At 34.0% G+C, this 24,085-nt stretch overlaps 1 protein-coding gene across 1 annotated transcript in view; it reads right to left on the bottom strand.

Annotated features, from left to right (window-relative positions):
- Positions 1-24,085, bottom strand: part of SRFBP1 (serum response factor binding protein 1) — a 68,734-nt gene that overhangs the window by 24,073 nt on the left and 20,576 nt on the right. Inside the window, exons 2-3 of the mRNA XM_081302706.1 lie at positions 15,788-15,876; positions 14,965-15,037 (exon numbers count right to left, since the gene is read on the bottom strand). Coding sequence (XP_081158832.1) covers positions 14,965-15,037; positions 15,788-15,876 — 162 coding nt within the window. The remainder of the gene's footprint in view (positions 1-14,964; positions 15,038-15,787; positions 15,877-24,085) is intronic.

Raw genomic sequence — 24,085 nt, 5'->3', positions numbered from 1 at the left:
CTTTTTTTATTTTGTGCTCCAATAACCAAATTCCCAGGTCCTCAAAGTCTCAAGCTGTCCAATATGAAGTTTTAGGGCATTTACTCTGTAATCCTTCTCTCTGGTCAGCAGTTCTTTCACTGCTTTGACTCCAGGCTGTGGAGGAGTCAAGAGTTGCTGCTAAGTTAGTTTCCTAAGGATAGTTTTAAAAAGTGAGAAGTTTTAAAACAACTATCTTTATTTATTATTCTAGGCTTGAAGATAAGTTTCAATAGGTTATAATTTGGGCTAGAAATTTTATTTCATTCACATTAGAAGAAAACAAATGCTCTTCAAATTGTTTATGAAGGTTGGTCATTACAGGAAAATTTAACAGGCTCTACCATATTATTGATATAAACTGTAGGGAATATCATGGGAATTGATTTTCTAAGATTTGAAGAAATTTTCAATTTTAAAAGAATGCCTGGGATGATGAACAATTTCCTCTGACTGAGGCTGTAGTACTTTACCTGACAATGTATCAACTCCCTTCGTTATAAATGAAGGGTTTCCTACAAAAGTATTGGAAAGCAGGTAAAATCTCAAGTTTTGTAGATAAAACTAAAAAAGCCCTAATTATTTAAAAAATAGACTCTGAAAGACGTGGTAGTTAGTTAGAGGCTTCTAGCATCTGTCTAATTTGTTTCTATTAGTTAAGCTTTTAAATTAGGATTACCTAATCTAAAAGTTAAAATAAACAACTATATTTTTTTCTTTAAAGTTAACATGCTTAGAGTTAATATTCTGTTCACAAAACTGTAACAGGCTTTAGCTATCACATAATTCCAAGCAGGCCTGGGTTGTTCAAATTCTGTGCAAATTCTCTCTTCAGGATTGGCCTTTAGCCATCTCCTGACAGCTGATCTCTGAGTCCACGGGTTACAGGAGGCCTATCTGACTGAAGGAGTTTAATTAACAATGCATTTTAGGGGTGAATATGTCTTTGTTTTGGGAGGCTAGAGTATGACTGGCTGAGATCAATTGTATAGGAAATTAATTCATGCTTATGGGACTGGTTCCCAGTAAAAATCTTGGGCATGATGGCAACACATTGCACACATTGTCACATCACTGATGGGATTATGTCCACTCTGAGTCCACTGGGAGAAACCTCTGGTTTTTCATGGACTTTGCTCACATACTTTCCCCTTTTGCTGATTTTAATTTGTATCCTTTGCACAGTAATAAACTGTGAGTATAAGAGTCTTTGCTGAGTCCTCTGAATACTACTAGTGAATTACCAAACCTCAGAGTGATCTTGTGAACTCACCACCCACACATTTTATACAAAAGAAAATCATGAGGACAGAAAGTTGAAGAGATTCATTCAGAGCATCACAGCAGGGGTAGGATAAGAATTTTGGTTTTTGCCATATCCTGTTGCCAGTGATAATCAGAAATTACTTTAATTCATTCTATTAATCTAATGTTATTCAAGTAATTTAATTCCTTCCTAATTACTCTAATGTTATTCAAGTTTCCCACACTAAAGATTGTCATCTACTAATAGCAAGATCCATCAGAATTTCAGTTCCCAATTCTACTATGTGCTAGATGCTGTTTTATTAATGTATAAAACAATCAATTTAATTAAAATTAAGTAGTCCATTTTTTTTTGTTATTTGTTTATATCCATGTCTTTCTTCTGTCCAAAGACATTTGTTTGAACATTCTAAAATACTGACTCAAAAATATATAACAGTATGGTGATTTTTCTAGTTCAGTGGGGAAGTATATGTTTCCAATTAAAACTATTTTGTACCATACTGTGGGACACATTAGACATTACAAAAAGTAATATGGAGATAGTAATAATGTTGACATTTTTAATTTCAAGGAGATCTTCAGGGTCTGGCTTTTAACTTAATAAAACATAAGAGATTTTTGTGTTTACAGCTAAATGGGATGTTTAGATTATGAGAGGTTAACTCCCACCACAAGAAAAAAGATGCTAAGTATGTATTGTACGTTTTTGGTATATTTGGAAATGAGTTAAATAATTTTTCTGAAATGACATGTGAGACAGATATTGACATCCCAATCTTTATGCTTTTCAAAAGACAGGCATTTCATTAAGGTTATTCTTCACTGACAACAAAAACCTTACTTACTAAATATTGTTCTACTCTTTGTTAAATCAGCTCTATTAGATGAAACTTTAAGTTATACTCTACTATCATACCACCAAGGGATTTTCCATATAAGTATCTGTTTTCTTCTTACCCATTTCTGGGTATGCTCTCCTGTGGACAATGGCATCTCCACCTGTAATGGTTTGGATATAAGGTGTCCCCCAAAAGAATGAATATTCAGAGATGAAATGACTAGATCATGAAACTATAACTTAATCAGTTCACCTTAGCTGAATGGACTACAGGGATGGAAACTGCACAATGATGGGGCATTGCTACAGAAAGTAAGTCAATGGGGTCATGTCCAGGAAGGGCTTATTTCCCAGTGGCCCCTTTCCCTTGCCTTTTTTGCCTCCTGGCTGCCTTGAGTAGAACTCAGCTCCTTCTCCACATTCTTTTGTTATGAAGTTCTACCTCACCATGGGCCCATATTGACTAGGGGAATGAACCACAGAAACCATAAGCTAAAATAACTTTTTCCTTCTCTAAGTTGTTCTTGTCAGGTGTTTTGGTCAATGATGAAAAGAAGAGTAACATACCACTGTCTGCGGCTCAGATTAGAGAACTCAGAATCATCTGATACTATAAGCCTCTTTATTATGATTCTGTAATACTCCCATTTCTTTTCTGTTTTGTTCAATTTGTTTCTTCCTTTAAATTTATCCTACTCCTACATTCAGAACTTATATTATGAATTGTATGGATTCTAATAATTTAACTGGTTTTCTGTCTCCAGAACCAGGAACTTTAAATAAGTCAAAGACCTCCAGATTGACATTCAAAATCTTTCATTACTGGCCAAATGTATCTTTTTATTTTTATTTTAAATGTTATACTTGTTCTAGGAAACTTGTACTCCATGCATTCACAATTTTATGCAGAATCATATACTTTGGCATACAAAACCTAAGACATTTTTCTTGAGCCAAAACAAGGTGTTCTAGTCATGAGGTTGGCTCTGAGATGACTAAAAGTGTGTGACCATTTCTGGCAAAGTACAAGATTAAATTATACCAGGTAAAAATGTGTGTTTCTTTTAAGACTATAACACTAACAAAAATAATAATTCCAGTTTCTGGTCTAAAGTCACCATGAAATCTGGACAAGTAAGGATGAATAATAATACAGTGGATCTCCGAAAGATCTCTGTTCTGGATCTCTCTATGTTATTGAATAGTTTTGGAATAACTTTTCATAATGGCATTGAGGACAATGGCCATCTTAATATTTTTACCAATGCATTTAAATCTATTAAAAGAGTACAGAAATTCAAATTCTTAAAAAATGTATTCAAAGAGTGCTAATGCTAGGAATACTGATATTACATATTTTGTTTAATCACCACAGCAGAGAAATCAAACCAAAGCTGGCACATGCCTGTAATTCCAGCGGCTCAGGAGGCTGAGGCAGAAGGATCACAAGGAATATTGGCAAATTCAAAGCTAGCCTCAGCAATTTAGCAAGGGCCTCAGCAACTTAGTAAGACCTTGTCTGAAAAGTAAAAAAGAGCTGGGGATATGGCTCAGTGGGTAAGCACCACTGGGTTCAATTCCAGGTTTCTAACAAATCAAAACACACACACACACACACACACACACACACACACACACACACAGTTAATAATAGACTTAGTGCTACATATAAAGTAACTAGGGTAATCCGTGTTTAGTATTCTAATTTCTGTTTAGTTCTCAATGGAGGAAACAATTAAAAGATTTCCAATTTATTAGATGAGTTTTCTTAAATTGCATGAAATTCCCATTATGATATATACCCCTACACATGAATTCTCATTCCTATATCCCCCATATTACAACAGAATTACTACTTAGAGATTGGTGAAAATTATTATAATGATTCATTCTAGTTTTGAAGAGTATGTGTGAGGGGATGGTAAGTGTTGCCTTTTTATCACATAAAGCTAAAGAAACTTAAAAACAAGAAGGCACAAGGTGTGTTGACTATCATAGGTGGGCAGAAATGAGGTTAAGAAATAAAGTTAGTCAGAATGAAAGCAGTCAACTGATGAAAGAGCCATTAATATTCATGAAGAACTAGACCCAGGTTGGCAAACAAAAGGGACTTAATTTAAGTTCTTCAACAGGAGAGTGATATAATAAAACAAAGTAAGTTTACTACTAGGAAATTTTACTGATGTCAGGTTTTTGCTGGCAGCCAGTTAAAGAATTACTAAATGTCTACAAATAGTACTGTCTCACTTTACTTCCAAGTTGAATTTCATGTCAGAAGTTGAGTCTTTATATTTTAAAAACTACACTTAATAATTTAAGTATAATTTATTTTCATCAATTTATGGAAATTACTATTTTGGTGGGCAAACCTAAAGGAATACTAGCATAATTCAATAGCACAAAGATTTGCTTTTCATTTAAAAATGGCAATTAATCAAGTATATACACAGCAAATAATTCTGTCAAGTCAAGTTTCAAAACCTTTTGGCTATGTAGTCCTCTCTCAACAGTAGAAATACCTTTTAGAAAACATGGGGAAATAATTTGTTTAATGCAAATGTTCAAACACAATAACACTTTCTTATGTCAAATAAAAAAATCAAAACCATTCTTGGCACAGAAAATTACTTATTTCTATAGTCATTTTCAAAGAGGTAGAGAAAATCAGATCTAGCCATTATATTAATCTGAAGACTACACAGAGAACACCTGTGTATTCTAAAGAATAAAACATAATATACAGAGTCCCCCTACCCCTCAACTTTCATTCTGGAGAAACCCTACTAACAAAATGGCTGGTATTGGGGAGAATAAGTTATTATTCTTGAAATGGAATCTAATTATTTTAAAGGGGTATAATTCTGTGGCAAATTTATAAAGAGTAAATAAAATACCTGAAACCCCTTTATTTTCACATGTCTTCTCAGGATAACATGTTAAGAATAAAAATAACAGGGGTCAAAAGAAAATATATATTATTTGGTATCATGCATTGTATCAACTGCAGGGAGGGTAAAATTATAGCTTGATACAAACTTACAGCAGCCACATTTCTCCTAAAAATTTTTAACTACATATTTGCAAGCTTAGTTTTCCTTGTCCAACCCCAAAGATTTTAAAGAAAAAAGAAAACTCAACATCTTAAGTTTAATAATTACATAAGCTTATAGCACGTTTCTCCCTCCTCATTAAATCATCTAGAAACCCCATCAAAGGGCTAAAGAGAAATTACATTAGGTTACTGAGATAGTGTTTCTTTTTCTTTTTTTTTTTAAATTTTTTTTAATTGTCAATGGACCTTTATTTTATTTATTTATATGTGGTGCTGAGAATCGAACCCAATGCCTCACATATACTAGGTAAGTGTCTGCCACTAAGCCATAACCCCAGTCTAATAGTGTTTTTTTATAATTTTGAATTCCAGGCTAAGATGCAGGAATATACTAAAAAGGATATAAAGATGTATTAAAAGTAGTAGTATTTAAGCGAAAGAACAAGAGACAGTTTTATAAAATCCACAAGAGCTCAGTCTGTTATTAATATAGAAATATTAATACATGAATGTTAATTAATTTTAATTAAGAATATTAATTAATATTTATATAGAAATTATATTGTTATTTAATATTACTATTTTTTAAGAGAGAGGGGAGAGAGAGAGAAAGAGAATTTTTCTATATTTATTTTTTTTTTAGTTATTGGCGGACACAACATTTTTTTTTGTTTGTATGTGGTGCTGAGGATCGAACCCGGGCCGCACGCATGCCAGGCGAGCACGCTACCGCTTGAGCCACATCCCCAGCCCTTTATTTAATATTATTATGTAAAATTATATATAAAATTTTTTAAAATCCCGTTTCCCCCTCAATACAATGGGGCCAATAGGAAGCTTAAACTGCCATGAAAATTAAGAGTTAATATATATACAGCTCTAGTAAAGAGATGGCATAGGAAAGAGGCTCAATAATTAATAATTAGAGCTCCTATTATGTTATTTATAGATGATGCTCTAGATAAGACTAAGCTTCCTAGTATAATGAATAATAGAGAAGTCTGATATGTGAAGCCTTGTATAAAACAGTATCCTATCCTTGCTAACAAGCTGGAATCAAAGATCAAGGAAGTTCTCTTGACTAGGAATATTGTATCTGATCTGTGGTTAAACTGTCAAAACTTTTCTATGAAGGTCCTTGATTATTACTGGAAACATTCTCTTGCTCTTTTAAAAATTTCATAGCACCTATCGTAACTTATGCTGGTCTAAAATTATGCAAACCAGACATCCCTTCTGTGATACAGTGAGCTTTTGCAGAGTAGGTATAATGAATCATATGACACACAGCTATACAAAGAGAAAGGTTTAATAAATGTCTGCTCAGCATATGAAAAACATTTAAGTCAGAAGGTGGATCTATAGGCTATGGCTTCTTCTACTTATTTCACCTCCAAACTCTTTTCCTTTTAACCAGTCCTTCTACTCTGTCTTCAGCAGATAACACCAGATGATTACTTAAAATTCTTTTGTGTGTCCGTATTCTCTAAATAGCTTTTAAAATGTAACTCCACCTACTATTTTTAGCTAATACTTCAGCTTTTTACATCTTTCATTCCATATTCTAGCTATGCCATTAACAAACTGAAGAAATACATGCTCAGCACTTGCTTTAGGCTACAACTAGTACACTAAGCATTGAAATAAAAGATAAGATATTTTAAAGATTTGATGTTTTAAAAATTTACAATGTGCTACATACTATAATGGAAATACAAGACACCAAATGACCTTCCAAATCAGGCCATGTACTTACAGATCTGTATGCTTTGTTTATGAAGTGTTCTGTTTAATCAGAAAGCACATTCCTAGGAACTTCATGTTTATTCCAGTTCTGACTTGGTGCCCTCCAGCTCTGTGCAGTCCACCCAAAGGTGTAAGAAATAAAATCAACTGATCCCTTCTCTAGGTTCCAACATAGTAAAAAAAAACTTGAATGCTTGTTTTTAATACAAAGGTATGTTCTTTGAAAGAATAAATAGTTTAGAAGCATTTTTTAAAAGTTGTAGTTGGATTTTATTTATTGTAGTTGTATTTTATTTATTGATTTTTATGTGGTGCTGAGGCTCGAACCCAGTGCCTCGCACATCCTAAGTCAGCGTTCTACCGCTAAGCCACAGCCCCTACCCCTGAAAAAATAAATAGAAATGCACTCACCAATACAGTAGGCTTTAAATTAAAATGTACTGAACCTGTGTATATGATATGGAATTTATAATAAATGTTCTGTAAATTCCTAATCTTTCATTTGTATTTTTTATTTTTCTATTTTCAAATTCCATGACTAAACTCTCAGAAAATACATATAATCATTAATAAACTGTGATGCTATCTTAGATTATAATGAGCAGAACAACTATTATTAAATATGACCCACACTTCCAATTTCTATTTTAATATACTCAGTATCAACAGAAATCAGGAAATTTGAAGTGAGGATTTCTCTTCCTACTCTACCCATATATAAAATGGATATACCATGAAGAGTCTGGCTAGATTTTACAGAGGAAAAGGGGAGAATAAAAAAGACATGCAATTTTATTGGAAGTTGCTAAGAAGCATTAATCCTGAAAGCAATCATTTTCTTTTGAGTTATTTTTATTTTATAATTAGTACCAGAGAAATAGAAAAACCAAAACTTCATATTAAAGAAAAAGTGAAATACTGAGTTTCTCTTGTTATCACAAATATTAATTTTTAATACTGATATTATTTCTCACATATAGAAAAAACAAATATACATGATTTTTTCCATTACAATAAAAATGTAACAATGTGGGCTGGGGTTGTAGTTCAGTGGCTGAGCACTTGCCTAGCATGTGTGAGACATTGGGTTTGATTCTCAGCACTGCATATAAATAAATAAAAATAAAGTTCTATCAACAACTAAAAAATAAAAAATGTAAGATGTGTTCAAGTTAATGAGTGTAAATGTTTGAAAATAATTTTCTACAATTAACCCAGAGTTGAGGTGACAAACAGCTGGCAAACAAAAATAAAACCCAGAACATTTTGTAAGACTTGATCTTATTCCTGCTTTTCTTTCCTTTAGAGCCCTTTGTCTCCCATTGTGTGTTTCCAACAAAATATGCTATAATATTTACCTCTTTTTTCAAGCACCACATTATTTCATACTGGAATTATGATAGTAGTATTGGTTGTCCAAAAATTTTGAATAGTTAAGAACTGCCTTGGATACTTTCACAGTTATTAGGAAACATCTGCCAAGGTTGCAAGTTCAAATTTCCAGAATTACAAAATTTAGAAAATCAAATCAAAACAACAAAAAAATTAAAAACATTAAATAATAAAACTCATGTGACACTCCTTTCTTTTTTCCCTACTCTTAAATCATGCTTACATATTCAGTAGTTTTTGAATTAGGGTTTATCCAAATGAAGCAATTCAAGATTCAGTTCTTTGTTCAAAAACTAGATGTGTTATTACTCAGTAAATGGTACCAGCATTCTCATCAGTTCTGCAAATAAATGCCTGAAACTTGTCCTTTGTTTTCAAGTAGGAGTAATGAGGTTCAAAACAGGATGGATAGCGTTTATCTTTACCACATCTTCTCTTATTAACACAGAAGAGTATTTTAAGGCCACCACAGATTTATCTTTATATAAACTTGACCTATAACAAAAATCATGACTCTTTTAATATATTAAAAATGCAACACAAGGGTTTAAGGAATATGACCTATTCAAAACACTTAAACCTGTAGGAACCACATGCTAGACAGCAAACTGGGATTTCAATGTGATGATCTGTTTTTGAATGTTGTTGCATGAGTGTGAGAACAGTATACACTGATCTTTTAAAACACCACTAAGATTTCCTGTTTATCCTTTCAAAGGTCACAAGTAGAGTACAGAGGGCTATTAAACCAGAGCATCTTGCTCTACTTTAAGAAGCAAGGAAAAGTTCTGCCTTGTAAAAAATTAAATTAGAAATTACTTGGCCTTAGGGCACTGGCTTAGGTGACTGTAAAATGTAGAGAATTTTTAGTGTGCTGTTTCTGGTACTTAACATTAAAAATATGAAAACAAAACCTTTCTTATGTACCATTAGTAACAGTTCAACAATATTCTACTTAAGTCTAGAGATGGAAAATAACCTCACCATTATAAAAATACCAATACAGTTAAAAAAATTTTGCATTAAAAGTCACTCAGTCAGCTAGACATGTAGCATCCACCATGTATCAGACACATTACCAGGTATTGGGACAATAAACTTGAGTAAAATAATTCATTACCTTAATAGGTTATAAGTTGTAGGAATGGCATGAAAGCAGACCATATAACAGAAACATGAAGGGTTATGTAGAGTGGATGGTTAATAGTTCTTTTGGAGAGCGAGTGGAGGTGCTGGAGAAAGTTTCCTAGAGCTAGATATGTGAAGAACTAGGTATTGAAGGATGAGTAAGTATTGTTTCTGGTGGAAGAGAAATATTATGTTTAAAAAAATCTGATAACGGTCAAGGAGACATGAAAGAGATTCCTATGATTGAGATTCCACATAGCTGGTATAAAAAGTATAGAGTAGGTAGAAGACAGAAAAGCAGCAGAGAGATAGCTAAAGCAGAGATTACAAAGGGTCTTGTATGCAAGGTGGGGGAAAACCCCATTTAGATTTGCATTTTAAGTAGTCACTGATTTTAGTACAGAACATGATTTGAAGAGGTGAGATGGGGCAGGAAGTTAAGAGTAAGAACCTGAATTAAGAAGCATTTTGTAGTATATATTTGTAAAAGTGGAAATGTTCAGTCAATAATTTTAACATATGTTGTTCTGTCTGAAAAAGGGTATATCCCTTTTAAAGCCCAGAAATGATGAATAAGACTGTCTGTCCACACACCAACGTTTGTTCCAATAATAGGTATTCTGATTCATATGAATACAACAGTCATTAAATTTCATGATGTACATTCTTACAAATTATCCATAATCTAAGTTATCTACTTAGCAAGTGTCCCACAAAAAATATTATCAGTAACTGTATCAAGACAAAAGCAAACAAAGGGAGAAAAAGGAAGTTAGAGAAAATGTGACGGGATAAGGAGAACTAAATGAAAAGATTAAATAATCACGCAGATGGAGACATTCTTACTGGAAACTATACTACCTAACCTCATGGAGAAGTACATTATTTGTTACCTCTCAGTGAAAACACTATCCTGAGCTGAAAATATTTATTCGGACCTTTAAAGTGACCAGTAGGTTTCAAGAAATTATTTATTACTAGTTTCCATAAAGAATTAGAGGGAAATGATCTAAGTAAAAAGGGCATAATTATGAAAGAAACTTAGGGGTCATACTACTGACTGTTATAGATCCTGTGGCTAGAAAGGGCCCTGATGTGGGTATGCTTGAAGAGTACAGAAAGTAAATGAAAAGCAAAAAAAAAAAAAAAAAAAATACTACACCTCTTCCATATTTGGACCACTGTGTGTAGTTTTCAGGTTACAGACCTGAAGGAAGAAAATATGACTCAGGAAACAACTTAAGGTTTAATTAAATTGTTTTACAGATAAGAAACAGGATTTGGGGGCTAAAAGGAAGAAAAGCATGCCTGACCTATTTAGAACAGATGAGCAAGAATAAAAAGCACTTTAGTTATGTAAGCACCGTTCTGTAAAGCAACTCAGACCATACAGAAACTTCCACCTAACAAACTTATCAATCACCACAATCTAATAATAAGTAAATATTTTGAATAAAATGATAGTGTTAATTTTGAAAATACACCTAATTCATCACTCCCTTCCTGAAAGTTTCTTCACTGGTTTTCTAAATACCATACCCTTTTGGGTTCTTTGTCCTTCTCTGGCTACACTTTCTTAAGTTTCTTTTACTTAAACAACTTCATCTTCCTAAATATAAAATTTTAAATTGTTATGTCAGAACAAGAGACTAACAGATAATATGGTTAATTGCCCCCTACCCCCAATCCTGAAAACAACCATAAAACCTGGGCTTACAAAAACAAAGCTCTGCATGAAGGTACTAGAAATAGAAAGTTAATGAAAGTAGACAGACTGATGAGAAATCCAAACTTAGCATGAAGCAGGTAGCAAGCTATGCATAACCCCAATCACTCTTTGCTTCACTTGTAACTTTTGATTGTTTATATCCTTGAAACTTTTAGTAAAGTTGAATTCTAAGTAAGATTTCTAACAAGTCTGATTTAATAACAGAATTCTTTGTAATGTCTAACAAATAAAATTAATGATACTTTTAATATGATTACTTTAGTAGTGTAAGTGAATGGTAATTGATACATATAATTAACAAAATACTTAAAAAAGGAATCTTTTACCCAATGAAGAATTTCATTTTAAGCACAGTGTGGGGAAAAAACACCAAAAACAGAGTATGTAAAATTACAGAAAGCAAAAAGAAAAAGGTCACTGATTTTTAAAATGCATAACTTGAAATATCAGAAAAATCTAAATAATATATGATTTTATATAAAACTTCTACCAATCACAACCTAAGGTATTTTTCTTATTTGTGATCCACTAATTACACCCCCTCAAAAAAGAAGCATGAGGCAGATTGATCTGAAAAGCTGATGGAAGTATAAAAGGTGGCTTTAATAATCAAGCTGAGCACATAAGATTAAAACAAAGGGAAAAATAGTTTCAAAATAGAGACGTTAGGCAGCAGGCAGAACAGTCTCACAGAAGAATACACAAGTTCTCAATGTACAAGAATTCTAAACATAGGGAGAAGGAACAGACTCAGAATCTTAAAAAAAAAAAAAAAAGATAAAGGTAACTGTGTAAGCTTAGTTATGAAGAATTAAAGGATCTGAAACATAATTCACATCTTTGGGCCTTTTTTTTTTTTTTAAAGAAGGTATCATATCATGTCATTAAATGATCTCATCCAATCTTTAGGAGAGTGAGTCTAGATATTTTTCAGGAAATTCCCATCTTACTGATGCAGTAAGGTGGTTAACTCCCATTTGACCCTGGGAGAGTTACTTACTTTTTCTAAGCTTCGGATTCTTATTCTGTAAGAATAGTATAATAATGATATCTAACTCAAGAGACAGAGAATGTAAAACACAATGTCACGTTAGACACATAATAAAAGCTTCGCAAATGCTACTTATTGCCTTTATTATTGAATAACTGACTTCTTACACTGTTTGAAATGTCATTTTATGTTCTAATTTCATCATCTACTTTTTCAACTAAATAACTTAGGGATTTGTAAATGTTGATAAGCTAACTTTAGCTCCCAAAGAAAAAGAAACTGTTTTAGATGTCAGTTTTTATGCTGGTAACAAAGTTAAAAGTATGCATAATATTAGGCATCAAAGACTTGGGATTCATACATGATAGTCTATAAAATTAGAACCTATGATTTTATAGCATCATAAAGATCAGGTCATTCATTTTTTTCTTGGCTAGAAAAAACAAACTCCCATTTCTAAAAATATATTGGGTTTTCTTCATGAGGATGTCATCTTGTAACAAAATACCCTATTATCATAGAAAGCAAGTATAGGACAATATGTCATGAAAAAGACTATAAAAATCTAGTCGTGTATAAGCCAAGAAAAAAAATTTCTCTGGAAAAATGAGTAAGCAGAGGTTTTCCTGCAAATTTAATAGAGACTGTGAATTTAATGTTTTGTGACTATTTCTGTGATATTCACATAGAAAAACACTTCCTTAGAAAATTAAGAAGAAGTGCCTTTCAATTAAGAAAAATTCTAAATGTATTTGCTTCTTTTAGAAAAGACCAATTTTCTAAATGTACCATTCAGAATGAAATTTGACAAGAAAAGCAAACCTATAGTCTTTCTGGTGCTACTTTTATTCTGCTTTTTATATTTAAATTTAACTCAGTGTTCAGAGAGCATTACAAAATAAGCTGAAGTCAGATTAGCCAACCCAGACCACCCAACCCCCTGCCACAAGCTCAAGGAGTATACATACTATACATTTTATGTCTTTAAAAAACATACTGGCTATGAATTTAGCTATCTATAGGGTCAACAAGTTCAGAGTGGTCTTACATCTGAGGGCAAAACAGAAAAACAACCTATGATAGTGACATAAAAACCTTGTAAATAAATGAACTTTTAACACTGGGTGTAATTTCCTCTGCTGATGAAACTTAAGAATAACAAAAAACAAGCTTTACATAAAGATCAAGTAGGACAACTTTCCTTTCTAATAAACTAAATCAAATTAATCATTGAGAGTTATAAAAGGGAAGTATTCTAATGATTAATGAGAAATCTTTTGTTCTCAAACTCTTCACACTCTGCATATAAACTTAATATTTATTGTTTGTTTTCTACCACAAAATAAAATCATATAGTAGATTAAAAACTGAGTAATTTAGGACTACAAAATGAAAGATACTACAGGGAAAAACTTAGGTAGGCAATATAATTTAGTAGCACCTTGTTTAAGAGAAAGTGGAAGACAGAGCTACTTTATCACATCCTATCTTAGCACTATCCTCAAAGTTAAAAATCTCCAAATATTTTTTTTGTGTTAGGAGTATTATGGAAAAAAAAGGTGTACCAAAAAAAAAAAAAAAAAAAAAAAAAGGCTAAATGATTCACAAAGTGAAAACAAATAATTAGAAGTCAAATACAATATCCCCCTGCCCCCAAATGACTACATAAAAGGGGATTATTACTTTGAGAAAGAAAAAAATATATCAAATGAATTACATGAATTTCCTGTAGGGAGTAAGGGGTAAATAATAGAAATAACCACATTCACAATGAAAAGTACTTCCAAAACCTGTTTTTATTCAGATTAACTGGATAACTTTATTCTACGCAATACTTTACCATCCTTTTAAAAGGAAGAAAGGGTGAGAAGCTTTGATAATCTAGCTCAATTAAAATACTGTTAGAGAATTCTCTTGCTTTTATCTAACTCAAACTTGGAAGTCATACCAAATTATAACAGTAACATACATACAAAATTACCCTGTAATTAAGATAATTGCTAGTACCAAATGTTGTTTTTTAAGTTCTGCAATAAAACAGTCTCCCAGACATTTAATGGTATGTCATTTGGGAAATGAAAGTTTCTATAAATTAAGAGCATGAAGAAGACCTAAAAATTATGCTAGTGAAGAGTCTGGCTGAAAAAAAAAATGAATCACGTTGGACTAACAGTAATTTTATTTTAAGTTACTACAGAACTGAATAAAATGCTGACAGTACCACATAAAAAATTTATTGAGTTGGCAAAAGGCAAGGCATGATGTCAGCCACCAATATCACCATCCACATTCCCAAAGACCACGAACATTTTTTATTATATTTTTAAATATCCATTATTTATTTATTTATTTATTTTTTAGGTAGACACAAGATCTTTATTTTATTTTTATGTGGTGTTGAGGATCGAACCCAGTGCCTTGTGCATGCCAGGCGGGCACGCTACCTCTTGAGCCACATCCCCAGCCCAGACCATGAACATTTTAATTCTAGAACTCAATTTAGATTATGTGCTTTAAGTGACACTAAAAATTAAGCCCTCACTCATGAGACTTTATTAAGCATACATTAGTTTAGTTTGGTAGTTTTGACTTATATTAATCTAGCACTTTAAAAATTCAGGAAAAAAAAAAACTTGGAAAACACAAGATTAAACATATAATTTTCTAAATGTTCTATATGCCTCACAAACAGACCCATATAAATAAGCCCTGAGGAATAGTCAAATAAATTAATACTACACATATAGAAAATGTAGGTTGATAGGAGACACAGAAAAACACTTATATCCACAAGTCCTTACCTTCATGGCATGGATTTCTTCGAGTAATCGCTGTGCCCGTCTTTGGTTTTTTAATAGCGCATCTTCAGTACCCCTGCAAAAAATATAACTTGTAACCAGGGGAAGTATAAATTTTCATGATGTACCATAATGGAAAGTATTTTAATTTCTTACGAAAAGCATATTAAATCTCTAAATGACAAACACTCTATCTTCTATTCTGCTACCTCTTCTTTCTCCCAACATATACCTGAATATTATAAACAAACTAAAGTATTTAAAACAGGCAAAAGCAGCATTGTCCTTGTGTTACATTAATGTTTGCCCATAAAATACTTTGTAACTAACATTAGTGATACAGAAAATACAAAATAAGTCTCTTTTTTAAAAAAATTACATGGTATAACAGTAAGATAATAAATACTTCCAATAGGAACAAAGGATTCCAAATTACTTAACATTCAAGAAAAAAGTGATATACAATCATCATAACTACTTTATGGTATTTCTAGATTTTTAGAACTTTTTCAACTTCTTAAAATGACTTCTAATAACATAAAACACATAATAACTTTAAAGAATTCCATTCTGAAGTCTAAAAGGAGAATTAAAAAAAAAATCAGAAGAATTCATCCTATGTCTTAAGCAAATATGGTCCAAATCACAGAAGGACATGCTGACACAACACATTCTATCTCAGTCATATCTCTACAAATAAAACAGTGATAAATGAGTAAGATATTGAATTATTTCTCTAGGTTTCACCCTCAAGTTTTGTAAACATCAAATAAAAACAAATTTTGACATTTTATTAGGCATAAGATCATCATTTCAAATGACTAACTTTTTTGATTTCAGTCTGCCAACACTCCTGACAAGTTTTCGGATAACCAAAACTCGGATTCTCTTCACTTCTTTTCTCATCTTCACAACCTTTGAGAAATAAAGTAAAAAAATTAAAAAGACCCTTAATCTGGAACAAACATACTTTAAATCTTAATATTATAAACTTTACCACTTTAACCAAATTTTTATCTAATTATATTCAAAGTTTGATTAATTCACATTTCTTCCATAAATAGTGAAGGAATAAATAAACAGTCTAAAAATGTGTGTGAGGGCTTAAGAGAACACAAGGTATGAATTTTTAAGAAGGCAGAATATTCTCAGAAATTACAATTTTAATATCATACTTATATCTTCTAGGGCTTGGAACATAATAGATCATGAGTTCTTTGAGATCAGAGACTGTCATATTAATCATCTTTATATTCTTGTGGTTTCAAGCAAAACTAGAGAAAATCACCATGTAAAATAAGCCAGACTCAGAAAGTGAAGGGTTGAGTATTTTCTCTCATAAAAAGAAACAACAACAAAAAAGGGATCTCATAAAAGCAGAAGGAAGACCAAAAGAGTAGAGTAAAAGTATTAAGCGGGAGGGAGGGAGGAGGATTACACAGGATAATACTGAGAAATCAAATCTACTAAATTATGAACTGTCCATGTATGAAAATATTGCTATGAATTCCATTTATATAGATATAATTATAATGCACTAATTAAAATCATGATAATAAGAATAAAAATAGAAGGGAGATTAGTAGATTAAGCAGATCAGGGAGAGGAAATAGGAGAAGGAAAGGGAAACTATCAGGGGACAAGGCTGATCAAACTATATGTATGTACAAACATGGCATAATGAATCCCACTACTGGGTATAATTATAATGAACCAATAAAAATAAATTTTAAATATGTAATACATAAAAAATTAATGGTAGGAAATTGATTTAATAACTTTGAATTAGCAAAAGCAAACATGAAAATAATTTTAATATTTAGAAGGTATCTTTTGTTCTTATTCTTTAGTAATACATTATTTCAAACATAATTCTAAAAGAAATCCCCTAAACACAAAGGTATGTTTTGAGTAGGCACATACATACACATAGAGATAGATACTTTAAGTCATCCCAATAGAGAGTGATAACAGAATGATAGTTCAAAGACATGAAATATTCTAGTCATGAAGAACGTTTTATAATAGTACAATATTCAGTATAGTAGCATGTTATTACTGAGTTTAAGAGTCACATCTATCCAGGGGGGGTGGCGTATGCCTGTAATCCCAGCAGCTCAGGAGGCTGAGCAGCAAGAAAACTGGGAGTTCAAAGGCAGCCTCAACATCTTAGTGAGGTCCTCAGCAAGACCCTGTCTCAAAATAAAAAAGAAAAAGGGGATGATGCAGCTCAGTTAAGTGCCCTCAGTTAAGCATACCCTAATACAAAAAAAAAAAAAAAAAAGAGAGAGACAGAGACAGAGACAGATATATATATATATATATATATATATATATATAGAGAGAGAGAGAGAGAGAGAGAGAGAGAGAGAGAGAGAGAGCGCGCGCGCGCGCGCGCGTGTGTGTGAGAGACACACCCACACATCTTATAATTTCTCCTGAAATGGTCTTCCCTTTTAAAATTTTAGAACTACATAAAATTCAATTCCAGTATAGTCTTTGCTGTGAAGTCCTTTAATGACTTCTTCAGTTAAGCGATTACGTTCCCATCCCTAGGGTCCTTGTATACTTTATAGGTTCTGTTATTAAATCATCCATCTCACTGTACTGTCAATATTTGCTCAGACAGATGTCTTTTTTCTAGACTATAAGTTCCCATTAGGCAGAAACCTTGCAATATAATATTTAAATACTGTTTTCTACCCCTTGCAAGAGTGCCTAAAATATTCAACTCCTCAAATTCTTCTTACAAAAATAACAAGATCAACATCATCCTATTTTTTCAAGGCACTTGAATTTAGCTATGACACCTTCTCTTACTCTTCCAATTAATATCACCCCACCTTTGGCCCCACTCCTTATCTTTGAAGATAATTGTAACCAACTCACAACTTCTTTCCATACTGTTTTGCCATTATTCCAGGTAACATACCAGATATTTTTCCTATCAGTATCACATCCTCATTTTTTGACCTTTCCTTTTCTCATGACCTAATCTATTCCACCTCAGCCACCTACTTCCATGGCCACTTCTAAAATCACTAATTCAGGTCACAATGTGATCAGAACTTTTGCTATTACTTTGTTTGTTCAACTCTACCTACCAGAACCATCTTGAATTTATTAGGACCACTGGTTCACAAACCCTTAAACTTTCTTTTCAATGATTAATCCTTTTTAATTTTTCTGCTTTATTATCCAATCTAGGTAAATGACCTACATACATTTGCCAATACCTTAAACTTTTGTTTCCCTGGCAAATAAATCTTGAATGAAAACAACATTCTGAGTTCTTCATGACCTCACATGCACCATTCTATCTACCACAAATTTATCATAACTAACCTCAAATTGACCTTTATCTTTCCTACTTATCTCACTGAATTTTTTTTTTCTGTCAGTTCACTATAAAACTACTTTAAATATTTTCTATTTTAAACCTCTCTCCTAAAACCTCTGGTCTCTTTGCTCTCCTCTTTCAAGTTCAGAGAAAATAAACATCATTTGGAAATCATCATCTTTCTATTACTATGAATAAGCACTTACTTACATTACAACTCTCCTTTATTAGTCAAGTTACAATATAAGCCCAAAACATATCTGAGGTTAAACTTTTAGCTACTTCTGGAGACTATCCTCTTCTGTCCTCCTAGAACCTTTGTACTAGGGATTATTGATCTACTCTAGCACTGCCATTCTTCTCCTCTCAGTGGATTTGTATTCTAATGTTTTTTTTTTTTTTAAAGTTGACTGCATCATTTTCATCAAAAAAGAACTACTGAAGGACTGCCCCTTTAATAAGACAAAGAATTCTCAGTGCCTAGTTCACCAGGACCACCCTTTCTCTAATTGCTAGTAGAGTTAAGCTTCTAGGAAATGTCCAAACTCACCAACTCCATTTCTGAAAGCCACACAAGTTCAGTATGATATTTATTCTCCTCAGTCCGTTTAGGACACTTCCAAAAATCCTAAAATCCAACAGGGATTTTTTAGACTCAATTTCTCTTGAAATATCAAAAGTTTTTGATATTCTTGGCCACTTCCTCCTTCTTTGGAATATTCTCCTCTTGGTTTCCATGACAGAAATCTCTTCTGGTTTTCCTCCTTCCTGTCTAGCCATACCACCTTGGTCTTCTTTGAAGACTTAACCAGTTCTACCCAACTATGAAATGTTAATAACTTCAAGGGACAGTTCTAGACCAATTCTTTTTTTCCATGCCATTAACATGTGATTCTACGTCTGAATATTGGTTTAATTTGCTACAAAGGTGATGCCAAAATTTTTACCTTTAGATATAATCTCCCCATTTAGCTCCAGACCCAAATGTGCAACTGGCTTGCTTGATACTTCTTTTTTGAGCATTCCCAAATCAGCTGAAATTCACAATGAAGCCCATGTCTTTATCCTTAACTGGATCCTTTCATGGTCTTTCATTATTTCAGAGATAGAAATCTCCCCTGCTTTTTTTTCGGTACCAGGGATTGAACTCAGGGGCGCTCAACTACTGAGCCATATCCCTAGCCCTATTTTGTATTTTATTTAGAGACAGGGTCTCACTGAGTTACTTAATGACTCCCTTTTACTGAGGATGGCTTTGAACTCATGATCTTCCTGTCTTAGCCTTTCAAGCTGCTGGGATTATAGGCATGTACCATGGAGCCCAGCCAGGAAACCCTTTTAATGATAAACCTAAGGTTCATTATAGGTATCCTTCCCAAACTCTGCACAAAGAATCTACAATTAAGTCCTATTTATTTTATCTCCTAATGATCTTCCAAATTGTACCACCTTTTTGGTTTTTTCCATATTTGGCCTCTTGGCAATCTTATCTGTACTGTACACCAATTCTTGCCCTGCTCCGGTCACTTATACATAATGTAGCCAGAATAAAATTAATTAACATATGTCACACTTGAAATTCTCTTCAGTAGTTTCCAATTGATCTTAGCATGGACATAAGGGTATTTTAGTTCCTTGTCCACATCATGCTCACATTACCACAAAGCTTTTACATCTACCCTTTCCTCAAGAGGAGGAAAGATCTCTTTCTAGATTAGTTTAACATCTGTTTATCATGATCTGTCCTAACATGTCATTTTTGAGGGCACTTTTCTGGCTCCCCTGAGAGGGTAAAAAATTCCCTATAACAGAACTTAGGAATACCCAGACCCCTAGAACTTATCAGGACCCTTAATATTTTTCTTTTAATCTTATTATGTTTAATGTGTCTTCACCTCTCAGGTTATATATTCCATGAAAGTCAAGTATCTGGTTTAATTCAACAATGCATCTTAATACTTAAAATAGCGTATGGGATATAATGTATGTTCAATAATATTTATTAAATAAAATACTCATCTGTCATTTACTGTTTCAAATACATAATATATTAAAAGAACACAGTGTTAATCAGGCTTGCTTTCCCCTAAATATATGTGGGAAATGTTTTTTCAAAGTTAGATCTATTTAGTTAAAAAAAAATCACATTTTACATAAATGAAAAGCATTTTAGACAAGGTTTAAATGAATCAGAGAAATGCTGCATTTCCTAAGGTGAACTACAAGAGTTTTTAATATTCTTTTTAAAAAATGTCATCTATAAAATAAATTAATAAGTGATAGTTATGTGTTAAAACATAGTAAAAAGTGTTTCTAACTGCTGAATTTTGGAGGTGGTTAAGATGATGATATATCGTTTACTAACTACTGTTAACCAAACTCAGAAAACTGCAGTTGCAGAGTTGATCCTTGGTTACATTCCAGTCATGGGAAAGCTAGTTTCCAATTTTAAAATTCCAATTTAAGAAGTACTATGTTTGTCATTTCTAGATAAGGAAATTCTAAAAGCAATGAGAATGCTTAATATACGTAGTTTCATGCCAATACACCACAAAAAAATGTTTCCTAACCTCACTTTCTCAGTACTTGTATACTTGTAGAGAAATTTGCAAAGTTTAGTGTATAAGAAATAAGTATATTTACTTTATATAAAAAATGGAATCAAAGTTTTATTTCTTTCACAAGTGCCCACTCCAAATGCAGCTTTACTTTAGCAAAACTGATGAGTAATGGCCTTTTGAGTTAGGCTTTTAAAGCTTGCCAATTTATTTATCACCCAGGAACTATGAAGTTGGTTGACAGAACCCAGAAGTCAGCAGGCAGGCCTAGAACACCCAACCATGCCAGAAGGCCAGTACAGTGCTTAAAAGCAGCACACTTGGCAAATTCTCTAGCCAAAAGCAAGCAGAGGTATCTGTTAGAATGATGAAAAAATTATGGTGTTTTTTGGAAAGGAAAAAGGAATAAAATGAGCAAGGAGAAAATAGAGACATAGTGATGGAAATGAAATATGCTGTAAAGAAAAAAACAAAAATCAAAGAAAAATGAAAGGTGTTTAGAGAGAGACAAGGAAGAAAAAACCTGTAGGCTATCACCAAGACTGATAAATTGCACTGAGGAATGTCCAACAACAAGAGCATGCACTTTAGATAATCTATCAGATCAGAAGAAAATTACTTAAAACTTACATTACAGAATGTACATTGCTAATGGTGATATAGCACTTGGAACTTACGCATATAGATGCCCTCAGAGTTAATCTGGTGAAACCTAAAATTAGGGTAGCCTGGATCAATTTTTGGTTAAACAGTACAAAAATATGATCATAAACAAAGCGGAAACTTAATATGCCTGCTGGGAAATGACCACATGAGCAGAATAAAAAGTCAATTAATCCAAGATGGCGGGCCAGAGGGAGGCAGTCGCTCCATAACCTGGGTCTCAACTAGCGGGAATACTACTGCTCTGAGAGTGATAGAGGACCCCTACACAGCTGCTCTCGCGCAGAAATCACCAGTGCTGTGCCCCCATGCAGGGCTCCAGATGTCAGCATTAGAGCACGACTTAGGCTCCGATGCCCAGCTCCCGACTATTAGCCCACGTAGGGCTGGCAAGGGCCTTAGCAGGATCACTGCATCAGCACCTGCACAGAACTCCCAGAGGCTGCTCCACTCCCTCACAGGACACACAGCCCCTACCCACCCACAGGAACGTTGCCACTCCCCTGTGGACCCCCATCTACAAAAGTGGGACTCCTCTGGTTGCCTCGATCTTGTACTTCGGCAGCTCCTGCCATATTCCCCTATTGTACGGTAGTAGTCTATCTGCACCTGGGGACATCCTACAAGCTCTGAAGACAGCCCAAAGCAGTAACACTGCACACAACAAAGCTCATCTCTGAACACATTGGACAATGCCATCAACTGACTCCCCACATCCAAACTGTTACCCTGGCACTGGAAATGGCTCACCTCCATCTTTGGTCACCTTCCTCGCCATCTTTGGTGGGGGCAGCTCCCAGGTTGGAACTCCAGCTGTCCAGGTTTCCAAATCCCCCTCTTCCCAAAGACCCAGCACAGTGACTACCCAAAACAAAACAGCTCTCGGTGGGACTGGTGCATAGTGCTACCAGGGTGCCGCCCACGAGAGCCAGGTGAGAGAGGTCCTTTAATGGGAACTAGTAAGGGAGAGGGAGAGGGTGCAACAGTTTGGAGGTAAGAGAGATACCAGGAACTGGGAAATATTCAGGCAAGATAAGGAGATAAGACTGGGCACTCAAGTCATATGAGCGAACCCAAAAAGTGACACTTGAGGTGCAGTCTCCCTACAGGGACTGGCAGGTGCTACACCTTACTTCCAGGTGCCCTGCACCAGGACTAACCTTCCCACCCTGGTTACCTTTACTAACCTTGAGGGTGGAGATAACAATAGACAACACACCTATTGGATAAGAAGGGAAGCAGGACAGATACAGATCTCCAATGCAAACAGTAACAATCCTGTTTTCTTCCTTTGAAATTTTTTTCCTTCTCTTTTTCTTCTCCCCTCTATTTTCCCTCCATCACATCTCCAACATAGGTGAAACCAAGTACTTTGCATGAATTAGGATTTGAGGACTGGGACATCTGAATAGCATATTATAGTTGTGTTGTATATGCTGGGTTTTTTTCCTCTTCTTTCATTTTCCCTCTAATTTTTACTATTTTAACATCTTTTATTTCTTATTACATATATGTGTTTGTTTTATTTACTCTACTGTCTTCCAACATACTTGTCTACCCAAAATTACATCCTGTCTATTCTCCTGCTACTCTCTTCATTAGATTTCTCTTTCATACTTCCTAAGATATACTAACTCTATATCTCACATCCTGCCTCCTCAGCATATCATCCTATACCTCACCCCCAGTTATCGCCCACCTTCAAAACTGTAAACCCTTTTACAAACCTACTGATTATATTATAGATAATAATCGAATTCAACATTTCTGTACACTGTGACCAAACTGTCTACCACGCGGCCTGCGCAGTGGTTTCATTAATGAGGTTCTAGGCATAAAGTTAGTTAGAAGAGATCGAAATAAAACACGCAGACTCAGTTACCTTATTTATATTGCTAGGTCCGAGACGGCTCACCTCTCTGGTTCCCACCTCTAGCCACCCAGCAGGGCAGCGAGGATTACTCAGGGCTAGCAGGAGAGAGAGAGAGTGAACACGCCGGGGAGTAGCCTTTTATTTGGGGAACAAGAGATTCAGGGGAGAATTCCATCCAATGAAGGTTGAGGGGGGGCTGCACTCCAAGGTCAGGGTCAGTGATTGGGTCCCCGGGGTCAGTGGTCAGGCACACCCCCACACGGATGGGCTCTCTCATCAGGAAAGGGTCGGGAAAGCTTCGACACAGCCAAAGCGCTTCAGGCCCTTAACGGGAGTCACCCAATCACGTGTCAGAATGGCTTCCCACAAAACTGTAAATGTCTAAATAGCAATGAATTGTTTATAGGTGGCAATTGTTTATATTGGATCTGTTAACATTGTCCTTCCCCACAAAAGAGAGGTATTGGAACCCTACAGGAGCACTACAAGCCTATATGGTAAAAATGATAATGCCTTGGATCCACAGCACTAGATGGAAAGACATATGAGCAACATGAAAAGACAAGTGAAGAAAGTGCCCCAAACAAATCAAGATACCACATTATTAGAATCCATGGTTATCACAGCAGAAGAGATGATAGAGGAGTTCAGGATGTACATGATTAAAATGTTCTGTGAATTAACAGATGA

Source organism: Spermophilus citellus, assembly GCF_964194105.1.
Source record: "Spermophilus citellus genome assembly, chromosome: 1".
Taxonomy (NCBI): domain Eukaryota; kingdom Metazoa; phylum Chordata; class Mammalia; order Rodentia; family Sciuridae; genus Spermophilus; species Spermophilus citellus.
Note: the sequence above shows the minus strand (reverse complement) of the source record. Positions and strands in the feature narration are given on the sequence as shown.